At 34.2% G+C, this 21,882-nt stretch overlaps 1 protein-coding gene across 6 annotated transcripts in view; it reads left to right on the top strand.

The window, feature by feature from the left end:
* The window catches only part of KIAA0825 (KIAA0825 ortholog), a 255,727-nt gene that overhangs the window by 100,403 nt on the left and 133,442 nt on the right, over positions 1–21,882 (top strand). For 5 of the 6 annotated variants that reach the window (XM_035568040.2, XM_035568047.2, XM_035568043.2 and 2 more), the window contains 3 exons: positions 6,815–6,925; positions 12,323–12,462; positions 21,140–21,328. In XM_035568040.2, coding sequence (XP_035423933.1) covers positions 6,815–6,925; positions 12,323–12,462; positions 21,140–21,328 — 440 coding nt within the window. The remainder of the gene's footprint in view (positions 1–6,814; positions 6,926–12,322; positions 12,463–21,139; positions 21,329–21,882) is intronic. The other variant, XM_050716133.1, reaches the window with a different exon arrangement.

Here is a 21,882-nt window from a genome sequence, read left to right as displayed (position 1 = left end):
TAAGTAATTCTGCTGTGGCAAAACTAAGGTGGGCAGCAATGGACATTGTGGTAGCTGTAACTGCTTCTACTGTCAGTTTTAGCATGTCACCTTTCCTTTGTGAAAGCACTTAGATCTATGGACTAAAATAAGTATTCTGTCCCTTTTAGCTATTCCAGTCTCCTCCACTAATCAATGTTGTTTACAGATTTATGTATACCTGGAATGATAAAAAAAATGTGTGCTAACCTCAGAACTCACTGAATTCCAGTGTAAAGTACCAATGGAGAGGGTGAAAGTATTTTGTATTTTATGTAAAATCATAGAATCATAGAATATCCTGAATTGGAAGGGTTCCACAAGGATCATAAAGTCCAAATCCTGGGTCCGAACAGGACCACCCCAAAATCAGACTATATGTATGTCTGAGAATGCTACAGATTTACTACGTGGTCATATAGATTTCATACTTATGCATTTAAGTTTCAGGATACTAATTTGGTTTTCTAAATATCAAAAACTTGCCATGTACAGGATGTAGCATTTTTACAAAGTCCTCTGCAAATTGCAAACAAAACTGACGAATTTTGCTTAAGAAGAATATAAAAAATGTCATATTTTGTTATATGTTTATAAACATAACATTAAAACTGAAAATCATTGTTAGAGAGATGATGCATGGTTTTTCTCTGAGTTCAAAGGAATACATTTTATGAACTGTGTATTCAGCACTTTTGTTTTCAAAACCCTATGAGACTCTATATCAAAACAGTTCTTTTATACTGCATGTTTCATTACAACCAATATTTGTCAGGTAACCTAACCCACTAATTATATTTCAGATTACAAAGAAAAGACAGGTTTACCAGATTAGTTTCTCAAATGACTATATCCAATTGGTAGTGCTTTCATATACCAAATTTTATGTTGAATTTCTAGGTTCGTTAGTTACTGAGCTATATGTAGTTCATCACATTAACAATCTATCAATAACAAATTTAGAGGGTATGCATGATTTTAAAGGAATATTAATCCTTCATCAGTTCTCTTTGGAATTACAGCTGTATAATCAAAATTTCCATCTGTTATGTTCATTCTATACCTTGGAAAACTTCGGTAAAATTAACTAGAAGTGAAGTAAAGATTTTGCTATTAAATCTATCATGCTCTCTATTTGTACCACAAGATTTCCCTGCAGGGGATAGTTTTAAATTAAACTTTAGACTGCTTAAGAAAGTCCTGTGTAATCATAAAAGTGTTGATGACAGACCATTGTGTTTCAGGAGTTCACTAATAATAGTACTGGCTGATTTCCAGCTTACTAGAGATGTGGCATTGGCTGTTACTTCAAGGGAATTAGAATTATTCAAGAATCTTTATTATGTAGTTCAAATGCAGCAAAAATAATAGGGGTGCTGAAAAATTAATAATATACTTAATTTAAATGAACTGATTCTGGCAGATGGTTTCTCTTTCCTAATTCTCAGATCAGACCTTGTGCTTCCTGCTGTCACTTAGTGTCTTTTCTGTATGAAAAGTGTGCAAGATTCACCTGTGAATCTTGGGCCATCATCAGTTTTTAGCCCTCACTCTTTTTTATGTTTCATTTTTCTCCACCCTTGTCTGGCTTTTCTGAAGTGACTTCAGTATAGTCACAGAATCACAGAATGCTTGGGATGGAAGGGTCCTACCATGCTACGGGGTGGGACACCTTAAGCTAAGTCATGTTAATCAAAGCTCCATCCACCCTGGCCTTGAGCACTTCTAGTAAGTAAAGATCAAGACCTAAATTGGGAGGACCCATTGACTTCCATGGGAGTAGAGAGGCCTTGCAAAGAGAACTTGAGCCCAACCTGCCAGCCGATTGTTCAATTATGTATTTGTCTAGCTGTGTGCTGAACGTTTGTCCAGAAGAATACATGTGAGAGATGGTATTGAAAGCTGTGCTGAAATCCAAAAGATAACATCTATTGGCTTCCCTTGGTCGAGTAGATGGGTAACTTTGTCGTTAAAGGAAATTAAGTTAGTTGAGCACAATGGTACCACTTGTGAACCGGTGTTGGCTATCAGCAATATGCATTGTCTTTCAAATGTTTTTTCAGTAACTCCCAGAATGATCTTTAGTTTTATCAGGCATTGAAGTGAGATTGCCAGGCCTGTAACTTCCAGGGTCTTCATTCTTGCCCTTCTTGAAAACTGGGGCAATATTTGCCATCTTCTTGTCAAGTGGGACCTCTCCATATTCCCAAGATCCTTAAAAAATAATTAAGAGAGGTCTCACAATGACATCATCCACTTCTTTCATCTGGCTTAACTGGTGTCAAGTAGATGAAGAGAATTACGGTCTTTAGTTTGCTTGCCGTACTCCTCCTAATGCAGCCCGGTGTATGGTTTGTGCTATTTTTAATAAGACTGCACAGTAGCCTCATATTCAACACTGTACAGGCCATAAAACCCAGGTTCTTCTGTAAGGCTGGTAATCAGTTCCCAGCCTAGGTTATTATTGTTCTGTTGCTGGAGCACTTTACCTCATCATTACATTAGTAAAGGTGCACTTTAACTCTGTGAACAGGAACCTCCTGGACTGCTTCCTCAGGGCTGTGTTGTATTTCCAGCATACGTCTGGAAAGTTAAAGTCCCCCATGAGAACAAGTGCTGGTGATAGCGACACTTCTGCCAGCTGCTTGTAGAATGTGTTATATATTATTACATATATTATATTCCTTAGTCTTCTGTGCTGAGTAGGAGATCACAATCTTTCTTTTAGTGAAGATCATAAAGAGTAAGGTGGATGCAGCTTTTCATGATTTTGTAGTACAAATTATTATGTCTTGTTTTTTCAAAATCAGAAATCAGGCCAATGACTTGAATTCTGAGAGAAGAATTTAGAGATTCTGTTGGTAAAATTGCTGTCTATTGGGTAAAAATTTAAAAAACTGAAAATATTTCCCTTAACCTTATGAGTCACTTGTTAGTCCTGTTTCTTGCCTATAAAGAGCTAAATTCTTCAAAGTCTACAAGGAAATACCATTAGGATACGTCTTGTTGGCATTTCATTATTTCACACCTGCACTGGTGTTTACCAGATCAATTCTCACCTTGTCATACTGTACAGAAGAATAAAACTCCTGTAACTTGGAATCTTGCTGTGGTATTAAATACTTTCACAGATGCTATCCACTGCTTTGAGACTATAAGCAGCTGCTTTAACATATCTTGTAGACAAAACAAATTTTCTACTACCTATTATTACACTTCTGTCAGAAGAGTAGTTGATTTAAACAGTCTGGCAGAGGGTTGGTTTTGCCTTATGTTCTGGTAAGAATTACATAACGAGCAGTGGACACTGAGTACTGCTGGCACCATTTTATTATCATTACACACTTCACGTTTTATAGTATTTGAAGGTAGTAAAATTTAAATAATTTTTTAAACCATCACATTTTCTCCATGTCAGTTTCAAAATTTGCAAAGAGGTTTTGCTCTAAGCCTTAGAGGCCAAATGTATGCCCTGTGCTTGTCATCAGGAGACAGCTAAGAGACCATATTTAACAACCTGCATTAGCCTGAAGTCTCTAAAAGAGTTCATACACTATCCATAGACAAGATGTGGTCTTTTTTTTTTCTTTCTTTCTTTTTTTTTTTCTTTGATAGCCACCCAATCTGTATCTATCATTCTTTCTTGTAGGAAGTTGGTCCTTTGCTATATTAAGAGAAATATTTCAGGGGATGAGAGGCAATAACATTTTTTTTCTTGAATTTTCTCAGACTGTTGAAGTTACCGTTTTTAAAATAATTATTTTTCTGTTTAAGTACTCCCTTTATTTACATTATGATCTCAGCTTTAATTTTTCATGAATTCACAAAGAGTACAAATTTACAATATGCTTACCATTCTGCTCAGATATTGCTTACTTAAGATCATTCTAAAAGTCTGTAATACATTGTTTCTACTAGCTTTGTTTGATCAGTAATTTCCAAATAAATCTCCCTGTCTTTTGGAGGAGTTCAGAAGCTCTACACCTGTCTTCCTTAAGCAGAGTGTAATTTTCTTTCATCTGCAGTCATATAGGCAAACAGTGACCCTATAGACATTGTAGCTGTACTTCTAAATTACAGATATACAACTGTGAAAAAAAGTTTAAAAGTAATTTTAAATAATAAAATGACAAAACACAAATACTGTCAATGCCACTGTGATACAGCACCCTATAAGAAAAAGGAAATCTTATATTTTAGGTAAGGAAATCTTCGAGACTGTATTCCAATTGGTTTCCGTTCTATCTCCAGTTTTAAGTGTTTAAATATACTCTCACTGTTTCTATGTTGTGACAGTGACTTTTTTATGCCATATAAAAAGATTCTCCTGTCCTGAGAAAAACCTCATCTTTCTTCCTTATATATTTTAAATATCCTTCACCTCTTACTGCAACAGAAAGAATTCTTACTGAAAATTGGGAATAAAACTGAGTCTCTCCAGAAAGTAAAGCAAATATACTAAAATGCCAGTTCTAGAGCCCAGAACTGGCATTTTTAAAGGTAATTACCTTTCTTGCATATGCTGTGTTAAAGAGTAAAGAAGCTTGGCAAGACCTAAACCCACTTGCATCTCAACTTGTCCTCAGATATCAGAGGGGCTGGGGGTGGCTGGGCTTGGATTCTGAGTGTGTCCAATTCAGCACTAAAGTCCAGTCACATCCAATATACCAAATTACCACAATCACGAACACACAAATAATACAATACACCTTCAGTTTAGCAGATTAACAACTGGTGTACTTTACTGAAGCTACAGGAGGACAGGTTCTTTTGGATTGCTGGTGACAAAGATGCTGTCTGCAAAGCATGTGCAAATACCAAGAATATAACTAACACAACCAGCTACATACAAGTTAGCTTATGAAACAACTCTATAGAGAATGTTAGGTTTCTTGGGGAAGCACTAGGTATAACCAAGGGTTCAAGTCTGACCAAGTAGGCATCCCTGTGGGGGGGAAGAGAGATACAGCCCGTGAGTCCACCCCAAAAGTCAGTGATGTCCTCCTGACGTGTCTGCGATGTTGCCTTACAACATTAAACAACTTTAAAAACCATCTAACATTTTTCCTCTCTTGAGCCTTTTTTTTCACTATGTTCCTGCTTTTAGGTGGAGCTTGAATTGCTCTTTGTTATGATTGGTATAAAATTGTCTTGCTTTTGCTTTAAAGTTACAGGCTCAGAGAAATTCAGAGCACGTGCTCATTGAGGTGTGGTTGCACCTTGGAGGCACGCAGCCTTTGGGATGGAGGTGTATTTTGTCATTGTAATGAACTTATAATGAATAAAGTTCACCAGAGGACATAATTTTGTGATCAGTTTGGCTCAGGGTTGTGTATGCAGTCTGTCAGTCCCGTAGTACCATCAGGCTCCCCATCCCTGCAGTGATAGCACAGAGCTTGGTTGTGGTGTCTTCACTCCGCTCCACTCTCTGTGCTATTTCTCTTAGACTCCACACACCAAGCTCCCCTGATGTTCCCAATGTTTAAGGCTGCAGGTTATGTTGCCAGGGGGACTGTTGTGGAACAGACTCCTTGCGTATCTACCACTTCTCACCCTGAAAATATCCTCAATGTTGAACCTTCTCTTAAGATGTGGACATACCTTTAGTTTCAATAAGTCACCTCCACCAATTGTTCCACAACGTAACTTGGAAAATTCCAGCCATGATACATAAAGAAACAAGCTTTAGAGAAGGCAAGTTAGTAAAATGAACCATTCACAGCCAAGTAAGTCAAAAAGTGAGTTGCAAGAAGAGTGATAATTGATAATGATTAATGGAGGATGGATGTAAGGGATTACATCCCTTCTGCAGAAATTGCACTTATTGTAAATGAGAGTAAAAAAAGATGAGACCAAGGGACATCCATTTCTATCACAGTTTATTTCATTGTAGTTGCTACAGAGTTGTACAAATACTAGTATATTTATTAATTTTTATTCTTGTATTTAATAATTCTTAAATAATAATTTAAGTCAAGTATTAATTCTGTCCTTACAATTACATATGTGTTTTTATAATCAAATAACATCAGTAACAAATAAGAATAGTTAATTTTTGTTATCAGTTCACTGAACGATTTTTGCCTCTCACAGCCTTTACATAAGAGAAGTAACGGAGGAGGAGTGACATAAAACTAGCTTATCTGATTCTTCAGCAGTCCTTATTTAAAAAAAAAAAAACAGCAGATATTTCCACCACTATTCTATCTATATCTTACAAGCCAGTGAAGGAGATCTAAGTCTTTTGATTCATTTTTTTCCAGTTCCATCCAAAGTCTATGTCTCTTTGGATGTTAATGCAAAAGATAACCGTTATAATTTCAAAATATATTTTACTTATGTTTATGATACTGATATATTGATAATATGATGCATGTATTGTGCAAAAACAAAAGAGCAATAGAAATAAATGGCTGAAGAGCAATTTGCTTATTCAATGTATTTTAAAATATAGTTTGAAAACCTGCTATATGAGACTAAATATATGAAGACAATTGCTTTAACTGTACTGAAAGTGCTAGATACTGAGCTACAAATAGTGAAAGCAAATAAAATGAGAATGACATTTGTAGCATCAAATAAGATCAATAAATTTGCAGTTACATATATGCACACATATGTAGTGCTAGATATCATAAGGGATTCTCCATCTTCTATTGATATATATATTTGTATTATTGATTCAGAAGGATTTTCAGTGTCCCATGTGATTCAGAAGTTTTTCTCCTTTCTTCTCTCTTCTTCTCTCTTCTCTCTTCTTCTCTCTTCTCTCTTCTCTTTTCTCTTCTCTTTTCAGGACATTTCTGAACAATTCTGGAGAACATCTTCCTCAAGTTATTTCCAAAGACTTTTATCACCCATTACACTGGTTATTTTGCATACCATCATCCTTTCCTTCCTTACTGAAGTGAGTAACAAAAGTTGATTTTAATAAAACTACCAGATAGTCAACATTAATCAAATAGTTTGGAAAAGATTATATCTGGATACATGTCTAATTAATATTCTGATGAAACAATATAGAAGCATTTTTGAATATTCGTTACAGATTCCCCTAGTCTTCAAAGTTAAGAATTTATAAGAAAGGTCACATTGAAAGCAGTGTACTGTGTAGTTTTTTGCCCGTATATTCATTATGTTTGATATTTGAATTGTATTTAAGGTTTTCTTGCTTTAATTAGAGTATATAGCTCTTGACAATAATGTAGTTCAGCACAGGTGCAGTTCTCAAAGACTTATAATTAAAGGGGAGATAAAGAATGTATGTCTTTCTGTTTCTGATTGCTGGTTAAAAAAGGGTCTGATATATAAATAACACATCAAGTGTATGCTGCTTGATCGTAGTTGATTTTGGGGAGATTACTGCATGATTAGAGGCAAAAGCTTAATTTCTTTTTCTGTGTCACTGCATATAATGACAAGTTACATATGAGACATATGCTACCAGCTGTGCTGTCATTCCCTTTCTAATTTTGAACCTGAAGCACTCCCACACCGGCGTAGATCCTCTCCTAACCCCTTCACCTCCTCCTCCTCTTCAAAAGTTATTTCCCAAGAGATTTTCACTTTCCATTTTTATGAAAAGCTGTTTTTGTGAGTTGTTTTTATATTTTCTGAGAAAGTATTTTTATTTTTTAGGGAAGTATGTTATCACTTAAGAGGTGACCTGTTGAAGTCCAACATGCTGTCAGTTTTTGACCTCCTACCCTGTATCTTCCTAATCACAGTATCTTCCCTATGATTTTACCCCAAACTGTGCAGAACATTCTGTATTCTTTCCACCCCTCACCCCTAATTTCATGTCAGCAGTAGTTAGGTCCTTTCCTGGTGCCTCTAATAACACAATAGATGCTGTGACAGAGTCAAAGTTGTGTGATTGGCCTACTGAAATGCCACAGAATGAATTACCTATTGAATTCAGATTTTGTGCTTTTCTCTGCTCAAAGTAGTCATTTAAGTTTTTCTAAAGCTTGAAGGATAATATGTATGTGGGATCTCTACCTCTGAATCAAATTTCATTGAAATTCGTCAATGGTTTTGTAAGTTGCACATGGATGGAAAGAAAGGAGACGAAAGGGGGGGTATAAGAGAGGGAATGACTACATGATCACTTGAAAATGCATGTATTCTATTTCTGAGAAAAATTATCCTTCATTAAGGACTCACAGGAGAAAAAAAGCCATTTTTCTGATCCCCTAGTCCAAGGCTAGTATTCAGAATTTAAATTATGGTGTGAACTCTGAATTTTGGAAGATGACTTCATAAGTGAGTCCACTTTGCAGCATAAAAGTATCTAAAGGAAATGTTGATACTATTTCAGTCTTAAAGAGTTCTCTTTTCTGAGGTGGAATTATGATTTTGTAGATGCCGTTTGGGGCAGATTTATTTTGAATAAATAGTAAAAAACTTTTCCAGACCTATTTTCTCTGGATGAAAGGTGAGAAAGCATACATCTCCCCAGCCAATGAAGTATCTTCTCTGCTTTTTGTTTTTTGTTTTTGTTTTGTTTTTTTTTTCTGGGAAAATGAGAAGTCCAAAAGGAAGGACAACTCTGAAAACATATTGTTAGTGTGCCTGTGTAATAATAGTCTATGCATATGTACTGTCTTTGTGATAATGAGTGAACTATGTTGGTAAAATACTTAATGTCTTCTTTTAACAGCACACGTTTCAGGCGCTCAGATAAAAAAGGAAAAAAGAAAAAAGAAAATTATGTTAAGTAATTTTGAGGAACATGTTCTGAGGTGTTATAAGTTTGTAATTGGTTTTACACTGTATATTTTTGATATGGAAGTTTTTCTTTCTTGAAATACTGCATTTAGAATAATAACAAGACACATTATGTTTGCATATTGCAGAAAACTGTTAATTAGAGGATCCTACTTTTTCCTTGATTGTTTTATGCTTTTTCTTTCCATAGCTAATAAATATACATATTAATTGGCTGTACCAAAATTGAAAGCAGAGGCCATTGTACAGCTCCCAGCTGTGGGCACCTAGTTTTTAAGTGGATTTTGAAGACTCTAGTCTGTCATAAATATAAATATTAAGTATTTGCTCTTTCTAACCTAGATATTTCAGGAGAAAGTTCTCCTAGAAATAATTTTGTTTACAATTGTTATTTTTTTTTTACAGATTCACTACTTAACCAGGTTTTCTACATTAGTTCTCATATTTATATGGTTACAGTGTGTTTTATCTATCTGACTTCAACTTTCCTTATAAAATGTTGAATTTATCATTTGAGGTTTTCTTTTTTTTTCCCCACTTTGTATAGTTGGTTATCAAAATAAATAATTACTGATTATAATTTATATTACAGTTCCTTTAGTGGTAATTGTGATTCATTCTTTGCTTCATTTGGGGTTCGTAATCATACCCTTTGCAAATGAGTTCTTTTTTTTTTTTTTCTTCTACTGTACAAAACTGAACATTTATATGTGTGATATTTATATGTACTTCACCTTTTGTCACTTTTTATGAGGCTAGTCTTATTTTCACTAGTACTGAGCTACGAGGATGGGAGAACATATGCCTCTCCATATGCACATTACAAAACTTCTCAGTGCATTTATTGGTGCTAGTTTCATGGCTGTAGGGAATGTCTGCTATATTTTATTTTTCCTCTAAGTGAGTCACACCATTGTACATTTCAATTTGCAAGAGGCTCGAGGAGCCAAGAACGGGTGTATATCACAACATGATAACTTCCCATCTGGTCAATGACAGACAAGTTTTATTTCAACTCAAATATTCTAAAAATGGCATTTATTTCTGAATTCATTTAAAATATTATCCTTCATTAATCTAATTGACCAAACTTGTCCCTTTCCTCATATTTTGAAGGCAGTGACTGACCTTATTAGACTTCATAACATGTGGCATTCAAGGAAGAAGATAAATAACGTGAAACTGGCCCATATAATTTAACTAAATTTGTGAAATATTGAGTTTAGTCACAGCCAGAGTACCAAGTCTGGTGTGAATATAGTAATTGTATGAATTTAAACATGTATTACAAACAACTAATTAGTTCTTAAAACACATTGGAGTTCATGTACGTATGAATCTTGAAAGTGTAGACAGTAATACTGCTAAGAATGCAAACCCTAAAGTATGCTTATAATGTGTGTTTAAATATAGAAAAATTATTTTGGCTGCAAGTTCTATCAAGATTTAAATGCATATGTATATATATTTCTGACAAATATTATTAGAATCCAATATGTACTTATGTGCAAAAACATCATTGTCGAGACAGTGCTACATTGTCAAGGATTATAAATGATGTACGAGATAAAAATCAAAAAAGATGTACATGAGTTTTCATGGCAAGTATGTTGCTTAGCTACTCAGAGGTATTGGCTTTACTGTTAAAATCCCAAAGGCCAAAGTGTGTAAAATCCCCCTTTACTATTGGCTATTAAATAGCCCCCTTGGCTATTGCAGTATTAACTGCAAAGTTTTGGCATAATAGTGTGCTAGAAAGGTCCTGCAGGAAAGTGGTGTTGTGGAAGTTTGGTTTTCTTAGGTTGCCTCAAGGTTGCCCTGCAAGATCTGTGGCATCCTGGTAATTTCTGGTAATGGAAGCATACAGATGAGAGACTAAACCAGAGAAGCACGTCAACCGGCATTTTCATTTCCAGGTTTTAGTTTTATACACTATCTATGTAGTAACCTTGAATGAACAGCGAAGATTTTGTGCAGTCATCTCTTTTCATGCATACATACAAGCTGAGTTGGGTGGTGGCACACTTGGACTGCTCAGATGGTCACGGAAATGTGCAACATAGAATGAAAACATTTCAGTTTTGTCCCAATAGCTGCACATAAATGGCACATAAAGTAAATGTGCAGGTGCCTATTAATTCTTTTCTAGTATGGCAGGAGAACATAGATCCTGATGAAGAAGGCTTTAACTGATGCTGACAGTGTTTGTGTACTAGCGGAAAATGTTTGTGCTTGCATAGTTTATGCATCCAGGCATATGTAGTTTTTATAACTGGTAGGTGTAAAATTTATGTGCATAAGAGTTTGCATATGCAGTGCATAAACTTTCAAAGTTAGCAACTATTGTTGTATAAACTTGCAACCAAAATGAATAAATAGAATAGCTAAACATGTCAGAATTTAATTTCAAAAACCCTCAAAATCTTGTCTAAATGTAAAATTAATGTATATGCCAGTTAATAAGGGAAAATTAGGCTTTCAAGGAAAATTTTACTGCCAAACCAATTTTGAAAACTTCATTTTTAAAATGTCTGAAATAAGAAAATAATAGATTAAAAAAAATCTGAGGAGCACAGGAAGTGATTCCCCACTTTGCCACCAGCAACAGACTTAACCTGTGTAGTTACCCTGTAGTTCCTGCAGAACTTGCAGAACAGTGCATGCTTTCTGGTCCCAGGATTTGTCCAGGAAACATCAAAAGGGTGTTTGAAAAGAAAAAGATGTTACGAGGGTGGCTGTGAAGCATTCCAGATGCGCTGCTCTCTCAGAGGCAGCAGACCAGCCAGGAGGGGAAAGGATGAGAACTTCAGTCCTGAGGAGGCTGCTTGCTGAACTCATAAAACATTTGGTGAAGGTGAAATAAAAATCCACGATCATTTTAATTGCTCCAGTATGAGTCTAATGGTTGGTGTTAGGACATTGGCTGAGCTCAGAGGGAGCCCTAGAATATTTCTGTTTGGAAACCTAAACTTCTGGAGAACATGGAACAGCAAGCAGAAAACTACAATCTCCTTGAAAGCTTTCTCACATCTCTGTGCTGGCAATGCAGTCCAACCAGTCTAATACTTCAGGTGAATTTTTCATTATGTGTAAGAATTGTTCAGCCTAATGCAGAATCCTGCAGACCCTTTGAGTATTCCCTCTTTTTATTTATTTATTTATTTAAAGTAACAGTTTCATATCCTTCATTTAGGACAGTTCAGAGCTCTTACTAAACAATTAACATGATAGTAAATGAAAGAATAATAGCCTGAAATTTATTCAAGCACAAGAATACTCCTTTTTGCCTGGTAGAACAAGGCTATACATGGTTCCGTGAAAAAGATAAGTGAAGTTGATTTGTATCAGTTATAACTTTGGCAGACTACCAAATGTTAATTTGCTTTTAGCTAGTTGAGATTAAATGTAATTCCTTCCCTGAGCTGCCTTAAAGTAAGCAAGCATGAAAGAATTTTCAGAGTAATCTGGGAGGAATTGACATTTAAGGGAGTTAGCATTACATCCACACTTTAAGGATATTAATTTCATAGATAAATTAACTGCATTATTCTGTCTTTATCTTGCATTTTGAAAGGAGTCCATCAGCAGGAGAAATGGAAGCCCAGGGTCAACTGAAACTGCTCTTATCCCAGCCACATTGTAATTTGCACTTGCTTTTGGAAACCTTGCTACATCATGATTGTCTCTTAGTGAGAATTTTACTGAGAAGTTCAAGTAAGTACTTACGCTGTTGATCCTTTTAAGAATATCAGTGAGAAATACAAATTCATTTTTAACTACTTAAATACTTTGGGATATCAGTTATCAGTAGGACAGTTCTTGAGTGAGTAAAGAAAAAGAAAGGTTCATTGCTTTTTTAATGATTTTTTTTTTCAGTCAGTCTGAGTATTCATAGCTTCAAAGCAGGCTACAATTTGATAAAGTAGGCTGATATCTTAAATGCAAAGGAGTCTAAATGACTCTGAACTTAACAGTGCATTGATACCACAACTGCTTTACATAGATTTTTAAAGGTGTGGAACTGAAAGATTACTTTCAAAATTATGTTTCTTCACTGAAAAGCTTCTTAGAGGTTTTGTTTATGTTATTACATGTTTATCACTGTAGGTATTCTGGAAGTACATTTATGTTCTCCCTCTTCTTAATACTGTCATTAATGTCGTTATGAAAGTGGGGCAAATAAAAGAATGGTTTTATGAGGTTTTCTTTTAATTCTGCTAACATTGTATTTGAAGCAACAAATTCTCTCACATCTTTCCTTTTAACAGCTTTTGCATCGAATGATCAGATTGTTGAAAAGTTGGTGGAATAATCACGCGTTTGCCATAATTTTGCAGCAATATTGAATGAGTGTCTATCAGTTTTTACCTCTGTTTAGCAAAAACATTCTCTCTACTTATCAAACATGATATTAGATCACATAGTATTAAATATAACGTAATTAATTATTTAGTTAATTCAGTTAATTTAATTTTGTCATTTTAAAGTGGTCTAACATTAGTTGGGGATACAACATTGTTTCCACTTCTGTCATGCATCTTATTGAGAACTGCACTGCATTCACTTACCTACTCAAATATGTGTCATCATTTACAAAGATTGACAAATGCTTGATCAGGATCATATTCTTACTCTAGCACTATCCAGTACTGAATTTTAGTAGGTGCTTAAATTATCACAAGGATGAACTGACAGAATATGTTTTCATCTATTGACTGACCAACCTCTCGAGCTTAAGGGAAATATATGCTACTATGAGTTAGAAAATGTGCTATTTACACAGAATTTATTAATGTAATTACAGTATTGCTTTGAATAAACTTTCAGTTTACATAAAGTTGAAACCCATAATGATGCATATCTTCTAAATTTCAATGAGGTTTTAATTATATAATGGTAAAGTTATTGTAATCTTTATTCCTTCTCCTATACATCCACTTTACTGGTGTTAGATAAGCTAAAATTTTTGATAGTGTGAGCTGTTATATAGTACAAGATAGTACAAGAAAGGATGGACTAATAAGTTATACCTTAGTAATGACAGTTCAGGTTTCTTTTGTTTAGTATGATAAAAAACTTCCAGAATTATGTACTCATCAAGAGTAAACTTTAGCAATGTGCAATTTTATGCATAAAAAGAGATAAAAACAGTAGTTTTTGAGTGATTTGCCCTGCCAAAAAAAAATATATATATATGTATATATATATCAGTAACCTTTAACTAGATTATAAGAATTCTTTGAATAGGAAGGGCCTTTTCACATTTTTCTTGATTTTACACAGAGGGTTTCTTTCTCCTTCTATAAACTGTACCAATATGATTACTTTTTTTTTTTTTGTGTACTATAGGTATACTTCAGGATATTCTTAGTAGGCATCATACAAACACATTTAATTTTATTCCTATTGTTCTCATATAGTTGTACCATGGTAAGGGTCAGAATTAACACATTTTCCTCATTATAATAGGAAGTACTGTTGGGATTTACAGAGTTGTCTCAGAGTATTTTAGAGGATGTGTGTATGCGTGATTTAGTGTTGCTAAATATTGTAAGAAGATTATCATATTTGATGAAGCTACTGAAACCCCATGTTATGCACATATAAGCTCTATGAACAGGTGAAAAGTTTTGTACTTTTGATACTTTATGTGTAACATGATATATGAAATGTACATAGAAATAGAAAGCTCCTCAAATCTAAAATTGACACACCAAACATATGGAAAGCAATAAATCAGGATACTCAAAACTGAACCACTTATGTGTCTCCAGTGAACATTGCCATTGGAGAAAATGGACCTATTTTTCCAACTACTTTTTTTTTTTGCAAAAATAACTGGAAAATTGGATTTAGATATTGGACCTCTGTAAGTTAAAGTTTAAGTTTACTTAAAGTTAAAACTACAAGTTTAACTACAAGTTTAAATAAACTAGGTATGTTGAAATACTCTTAATTACAGTGTGATGTATGCCCAGAACTGGTTTTCAATGTACAGCATTCTGAATTTTTTTAGGACATATTTTTGAGTCAGTTAAGGGTCTATGTGCCTTTGCTGTGCCTTTGCAGGGAGAAATAATGAATATCTGATACTGTTTTAATTTTCTGACAAAATATTTGGTTTTGCAATTTTCTTGGGGGATTTTTTTTAACGAGAATTGCTTTGTCACCCATGGATATGAAACAGAAATGGATTATTTTGACAAGTAACAAATAATAGAGGAATAAAGAAAATGGTGCTTGTGTGATATGAGTTATCGAATCTAGCAGATGCTGATATAAAAAAGGGAAAGGTGAAAGAGAACTCTGAGAATTCTGCTACACTTTCTCTAAATGCATAGCATGCCAGCAGAACAATCTGTGAGTTCTTGTTTGAGAGCCTTTATTTCCAGGAACCATGAGTTATCCTTCACATAGTAAAGCAAAATGCAGTAGCTGTATTGAACTACACCTTCCCAGCACAGGATTAATACCGACAGGCAACCACTCGGTCAACCTTACCGTTTACCAATAGCAGATAAGAAAGTCACTGAGAAATCATCAACATGGTACATCCAAGGGCTTCAAGCAGTCCTCGGGCCTCACACATACTTTTGTTTAAGAAGAGATAGTACCAGCAAATTCATGAAAATGAAATGAAATCCTGTTAAAAATTCTTATTTCTTATAATGAATATGTGAGACTCCAGTTGATACACAGATTTAATTTCATTTTATACATACAACTCTAAAAGTGAATACTGGCATGTGGGGATAAACTGGAAGAAAACTGCTTTCACAGCAGGACAGGGCCATTGGCAGTTTAACCTAATGCTTTTGGTTTGCACAATATATTGTTTGAGAGACTAATGGAAATGGGTATTGTATAACCTGTACAGTTAAAACCTAGATGATATCCTGGTCTTCACTAAAACTGAAATATTAACTGATAGTGACATTTGCTAATACTCTTGTGGTAAGTTAAGGCTACAAATCTGAAAATGGACCCAAAGAAATGTGAACTGCTTCAAAATGAGATAATTTACTTTGCACACACAAGTGGGGCAGGGAGGGGAGGATTTCCACCGAGAAAGTAAAATTATGTGGTGCAGCCAACTCCCTAGACACTAATAGATATGAAGATTTTTCTCAGACTGTGCTTTTATAAACCAATTTCTTTGAAGAGAAATGACTTGATAATATATATGTGGAATGGAAAGATATTATATTTTTTTTTGCCCACTCCAATTCATTGCCCTTTGTGAAGCAGCTCTTTAACTGCTACAATGCATTTTGCAGCATTTTCATGTAAATGACACTGATTTATTGTAAGTTGTTCTAGGTGAAGAGTAAAAGGTAGTAATTTTACCAGCTGACCTTACTTAGGAATCAGGCAACTTTTAGTAAGAGCAACGAGTTGTTACAAAAGAAAATGTATGTTCCCTAAAGGAACTTCTTGCATTGGCTTAATCTGTATAACAACTGAAAACTTCTGTTTCGAGTACTTGAATGTAGTTGTACATCCTTGCAATAACTGCTTGGATTTAATAGTCCTCAGACAAAACCTAATGAGCAACTGGAAAAAATACTAGTCCCATGGTTCCACCACAAATAGATCTGGCGAAATGTAATCACACTAATTTTTTGACAAAACTTGTGGATTAGTCTGCATTACACTGTCCTCATTAGGAGAGCACCAGAATGTTTTTTAGAGGAGCTGATATGCTTGTGCAGAGATATCTCTCTCCTCCAAATACTTTTGGACTATCCAGTATGAGGATAAATAGAGGCTTGTGAGAATAGAGTCCAGAACTCCTAAAAGGTTTCTTAGCTTATTCATAATTGCAAACTGTATCATGGCAGCCTAACATTAAAAGATTAGAAAATTATTTTAAAGGTATGTCTGCTACAAATACCTGTCTGACCAGTAATTTTTTGTGGATACTGTACTTGAAAAAACAATGAGGCTAAACAGTAGTAGGGTATACTGGGATGAAGTAGTCCTAGCTGGAAGATCAATGGAAAAGGGATCTTAATCAGATAGCCTTTTTCTTTTGTTGACTTTCCAGTGATAAGCTAAAGAAAACGGCAAAGAGATTTTATGGGAGTTTCTGAAAGTATTAAATAAGAGTTTCCATTTGGACTGTAATAAAGCCCTGTCAAAAGTCACACACCTTCTCTTGATAAAATGTGAAGATACTCTCTGTGATATATCTATGCATGCCTCTGTGCCTTTGAGATATGGTCATATGGTTAATTTTTCAAAGTGGAGACCTGATCAGTTCCTGTAGGAATCTCTGGGTACATTAGAGCTCCAGGCAAAATACTTAAGAGGGTGACCTGTACAGTATCAATCCCCAAAACAGTAATACAAAGAATGTAACATGGCCGTAGGACTAAATTCAATAATACCTCATCATACTTTAGCAACAATTTCAGCATTCTGTCCTCTCTACAATCAAGGTTTGAGATGTTATGATAGTGATGATTTTTCCATTTGACACACACAAGATTTCACACAAGCTATTAATTCGGACAATCCTAAGTGGAAACTTCTTCCCAGATAGTTGGAAAGAAACTATTGTTTCCTTCTGTGAAGCTATGTTCAGGGAGAAAATGCTGTAAAAGAAGCTGAACAAGTGTAAAATAGTATGAGATTGGTGAGGTATGAATATGCAGCCACAGAAGTAGTTTGCTACTGTGATAATAATTTACAAACAAATAATAAAAAGTTTGTTACAGTCTTTTTTGGTCTTGTGTTTTGCGTTTTACTTGTCACAAGCTTAGGATTCATTGGATTCTTAGGTAGCAGCTAATATGGAGGATGTTATGATTTTTATTTTACCAAACTCAAACGGGTAGGATTAAGATCTGCATTTCATTCAGAATAGAAGTCATATGATTTAAAATTTATTTTTGGAATAAAAACCTAAAATAATAGACTTTCAGCTGAAATGAAGTTATATATAAATGTACAAGAGATTCTAACAGTCAAGGCTGACTGGAGAATGACTGCATTGGAAGAGTGCAAGTCTATGAGAGACAAGTAAAGTCATCTGCCAGAGCAGAAAAAAAAAGTCATTCACAGAGGAGGCACTGAGAGTATAGTGCAAAGAAACAAGCAGTACAGAATGCTTGCTGAACGATATTTCTGTATTTGTTCTATAAACAAATAAAATATTTTTGCATTCTTTGTATTTTCTTCAGCTGCTGTTATTTAAACTATAAAGAAAAGAGAAGTATTATCTTGGCAAATAAAAGAGCCGTATCAGGAATAACTTATTCTATCATCAGTTTCTCTTGTTGACTGAAAGAGCATGAAGAAATTTGAATTTTGACTACCTCTTTTCATCAAAAAATACAGCGTAACTGTTCCTAGCTTGTCTATTTGCTAGGATTCAATAGGGAAAGAGAAGTCTACAGTCAAAAACTGCAGATTTTCTAAATTCAGTAAGATTCATTTCATAGCTAAACCAGTAGCAGAAAAGATCTTGATAAGTGTGATCATGTCAGCAAGTTACTGGGAGGTATTTCTATCAGTAAGAAAGATATATGGATAAATTATACTTGTATGTCTGCCTCTTGGAAAATATGTCCTTAAAATACATTGTACTATCCTTGGAGGTTAAGTGCATTATTTTGTCATAAGAAGAATGATTCCTTGTGACCGGTTAAAACATAGGTGTTATTCACTAAGTACATGACATTCTTGTAAAGGTATTTATTAATAATACTATATTAAATTTTATTTATTTTGGCATTCTCTGTGCATTTGGAATATTTTACTATATGGGAATAACCAATAGAAGATTGTATTTAACAGGTACATAAGATAAGTGTATAACCATATTTATGTATGGATATAAGTACCACTAAAAGGGAAAAAGAACCATCTCCTCTGAGCTACCAATGGGAGCTTTAGATTGCCTTTACAGATTAGCTTTTGATATACAAATGTGGTGAGTGAAAAAAAAAATAGAGAGAGAGGGAAGCATCAGTGGGCAGTAAATATTATGCCTATCATATAAATGCTGTTCTTATGTGATGATTAACAAGAAGACTGCATTGGAGTTCACAGTAAGATGAATATTTAATGTTATGACAGGTGAGCTAATAAACGTTTAAAAAAAATCTAAGGTAAGAGAAATCTACATATCTTTCTGTAGACTCTACTTCATAATATTTAACCAGCTGTACCGATCAATTAGATAAACCTTTAAACCAGCTGACATTATTCTGTCAATTTCTAAGTCAGAAAACTCAAGGATGCCACATTTCATCTTGAGCTTTGAAGGGTCAGATTTTCTTACAATAAGGGCAACATTTACTTCAGGGTAAAACAAGAAAAAACAGATGAAAGCATGCATATCTTCTAATGCTTAGCCTTGGAATGGTTTCCCAGTGGATTCCTAGATTTTTACTTCAAAACATGATATTATTAACCAGTTGTAAGAAGATACATGTATAACTTCCCCCTCCCGCCAAATTCTTTTATACTTCTTTCCATTTACCTGAATTTATTGATATCACCAAATTAATTAGAAAAGTTAAGAAGCTGTATCTTGAACTTTCCATGCGGCACTACCATAGAGCAAATATAGCTTTAATTTCAAGTCACAAGCTCCTTTAAACAAAGCAATTTCTCATCATGTTCTGCAAAGACAGTTTAAGTAGTATCTATTTTTTTAAAATTTAGAAAACTTAGTAATTAGATTTAGAATTAATTAGAAATTTAATTTTAGAATTAGTCAGAATTAATTTTAGAATTAATTAGAAATTTAATTAGAAATTAGATTTAGAAAAATCTAGATTTTTCTCAGAAAACCTTAGAATTTGATTAAATTAATTAAAAAACTACTTTGAGTAAATATAATGAAAGTTCAATTCAAATTTTTGTCCTATGTTTTGAGTACTTCTGGATTTTTCTTTTTGAACTGCTTTTTCTGTTTTCTCAGTTCTTTCCTTGTCATATCTATATTAGACAACATATCACTGGTTTGTGCGAATTAGAGGAATCCATGTGACTTAGGAGCATCTGGCATTGAAAGATGTCTTAGCGCAGTATGCCAGCTCACTCAACTCATAGGTAAAAAAGCTGACTAAACTAAAAATTTAATGGACAATCTGTCTCTGGCCTTGTAGGGTAGAGGGGAGAAAGAGAGCTTGTTGGTTATGAAATGATTGGTCCTATTCTTCAGATTTCTTCATCCTATGGGCTGTTACTATTAGGTTTCACTACAAAATCTGTATGGTTTACAATAATATGTGAATTAGATTGCAGGAATTCGGAGGAGATTAAAATGAGATTCTTGAAGTTTACAACGTTCTCAACTCATTCACAGAGCTGGTTGGAAAACTGTAGTTATCCTCTGTGGTAGATTTTGAAGGCTGGTTGAACCACTATGAAGAATAAGCCTAGAAACTGTGTCTTTTTTATCTTTCTCCTGCACAGGTTGCTAAAGATAGGGCCAGCCAAACTGGCATAAAACAATGACATTTTCAAACATAAATCTATCTAAATCAGTCTTATAGAAACTTTCAGTTTTGCAAACTATACATTTGAATGAAAAGTGTTTAATTGGTTCTCGTTATGGTCATTTATTAGGATCATTAACATCAAACATCAAACATTAGGATCATTAACATCTGGATATCCCAGACATATGTTAAGAATCATCTCTAACGTCAGCACGAGTCAAAGCCATAGAAATGTTTAAACACATCTTTATCCTTCAGCTGGAAGAATGTTTTTAAATTATGAAAAGCATTTAGAAATATATGTTTTATAACCTGTTACTGCTCCAATCTATGAAAATCACTAGTTAACTTTAAAAACATATGAGTTTATATCTTAGAATGGCTCAGATTTTGTTTCAGAGAACTGATTTCTTCTCAGTTTCATCTTATGCTGAAAAACAAATCTAAGTCAGTTTGGGGAGTATGCAGCAGCTACTTCATTTTATTTTATATAACCAAATCAATTTCTATAATTTCAAGGCTAATATATTGTTGAGACGAGCTAAGCAGTAATAATTTTTGACTGTGACTCTATGGAAATAGTCCAACTTAATTCTGATTAATATTTAGTGAATAATTGAATTCCAGTTATATACTAAGGTGTTGTGTTTTTTTGTTGTTGTTGTTTTGTTTGTTTGTTTTTTAATTAAATAGCCATATTCCATAGTGTGTTTTTTTTTTCTTAATGGCTACATATAATTCAGAAGGACAGTCAAATGCCGTTATACAGGGGAGATAAGATTTCAGTATCTATAAGTATTAGTATTGTTTAAAATATTTTTCAGATAAAGTTTTCTTGCTTTCGTTTTATTGTTGTTGTTTCTTTGTTTATACTATCTGTTTCTATGACTTGAATTACTTGGAAATTGTTAACAATGGTTTTATTTATTTTGAAGGAAGTGAAGTATTGAATTGCGATGAACGAAGTTCCCTCTCAGAACAGATAAATAAAAAAGAGCCTACTATGATTGAAACAATCTTCACAGTATTATCTCACTGCATTTTGTCACCTAAATCACTAGGAATTGCTTTTGAGACCTACATGGAAAAAGAGCACTTGTGGGATTACTTATACAGCATGACAGGTATTTAGTTTATTAGAAAGTGTTTTAAATCTGATGTTAAACCTTGTCAGTTTTCAGACATGTAGTGCATATTATTTTTGCTCTAATAAATCTGATTGAATGATTGTATGTTTCTTCAAAATTATACTATAAATTATTCTCAGCGATCAGGTCACTGTAGGAACGGTAGAAATTTTGGAGAAAAGAGAGGTTACAGAACAGTATGATGGACCAGGATCTCCTTAAGTGTCTGTCTTACCAGCAGGCTGGCAGCAGATACTGTCTGTAGGTCCTTACCAACACAAGATCTTTGTCCCTGTGCATTTAATAACTCCATTTAAAAGTGAGAATCAACTGAAGGGGAGTGGAAGAAGAAAAGGAAGGACTACTGTTGAGGCATGCCTAGTCTGATGGGCATTTAGACTCTGCTGCCAAAAGGCAGACAGACTCCTAATTTTCCATGAAGAGGGAGATTTGCCCTCATGATTGTAGCAACTCATGGTGCCCCCAAGGAAAAGCCGTATTCAACTAGAAAAGAGAGCTGAAGTTTAGAAGGATGGTATTGCAAATGATGG

Source organism: Cygnus atratus, chromosome Z (genome assembly GCF_013377495.2).
Source record: "Cygnus atratus isolate AKBS03 ecotype Queensland, Australia chromosome Z, CAtr_DNAZoo_HiC_assembly, whole genome shotgun sequence".
Taxonomy (NCBI): domain Eukaryota; kingdom Metazoa; phylum Chordata; class Aves; order Anseriformes; family Anatidae; genus Cygnus; species Cygnus atratus.
The sequence above is the reverse complement of the archived record's forward strand: the minus strand, read 5'-3'. Positions and strand labels throughout refer to the sequence as shown.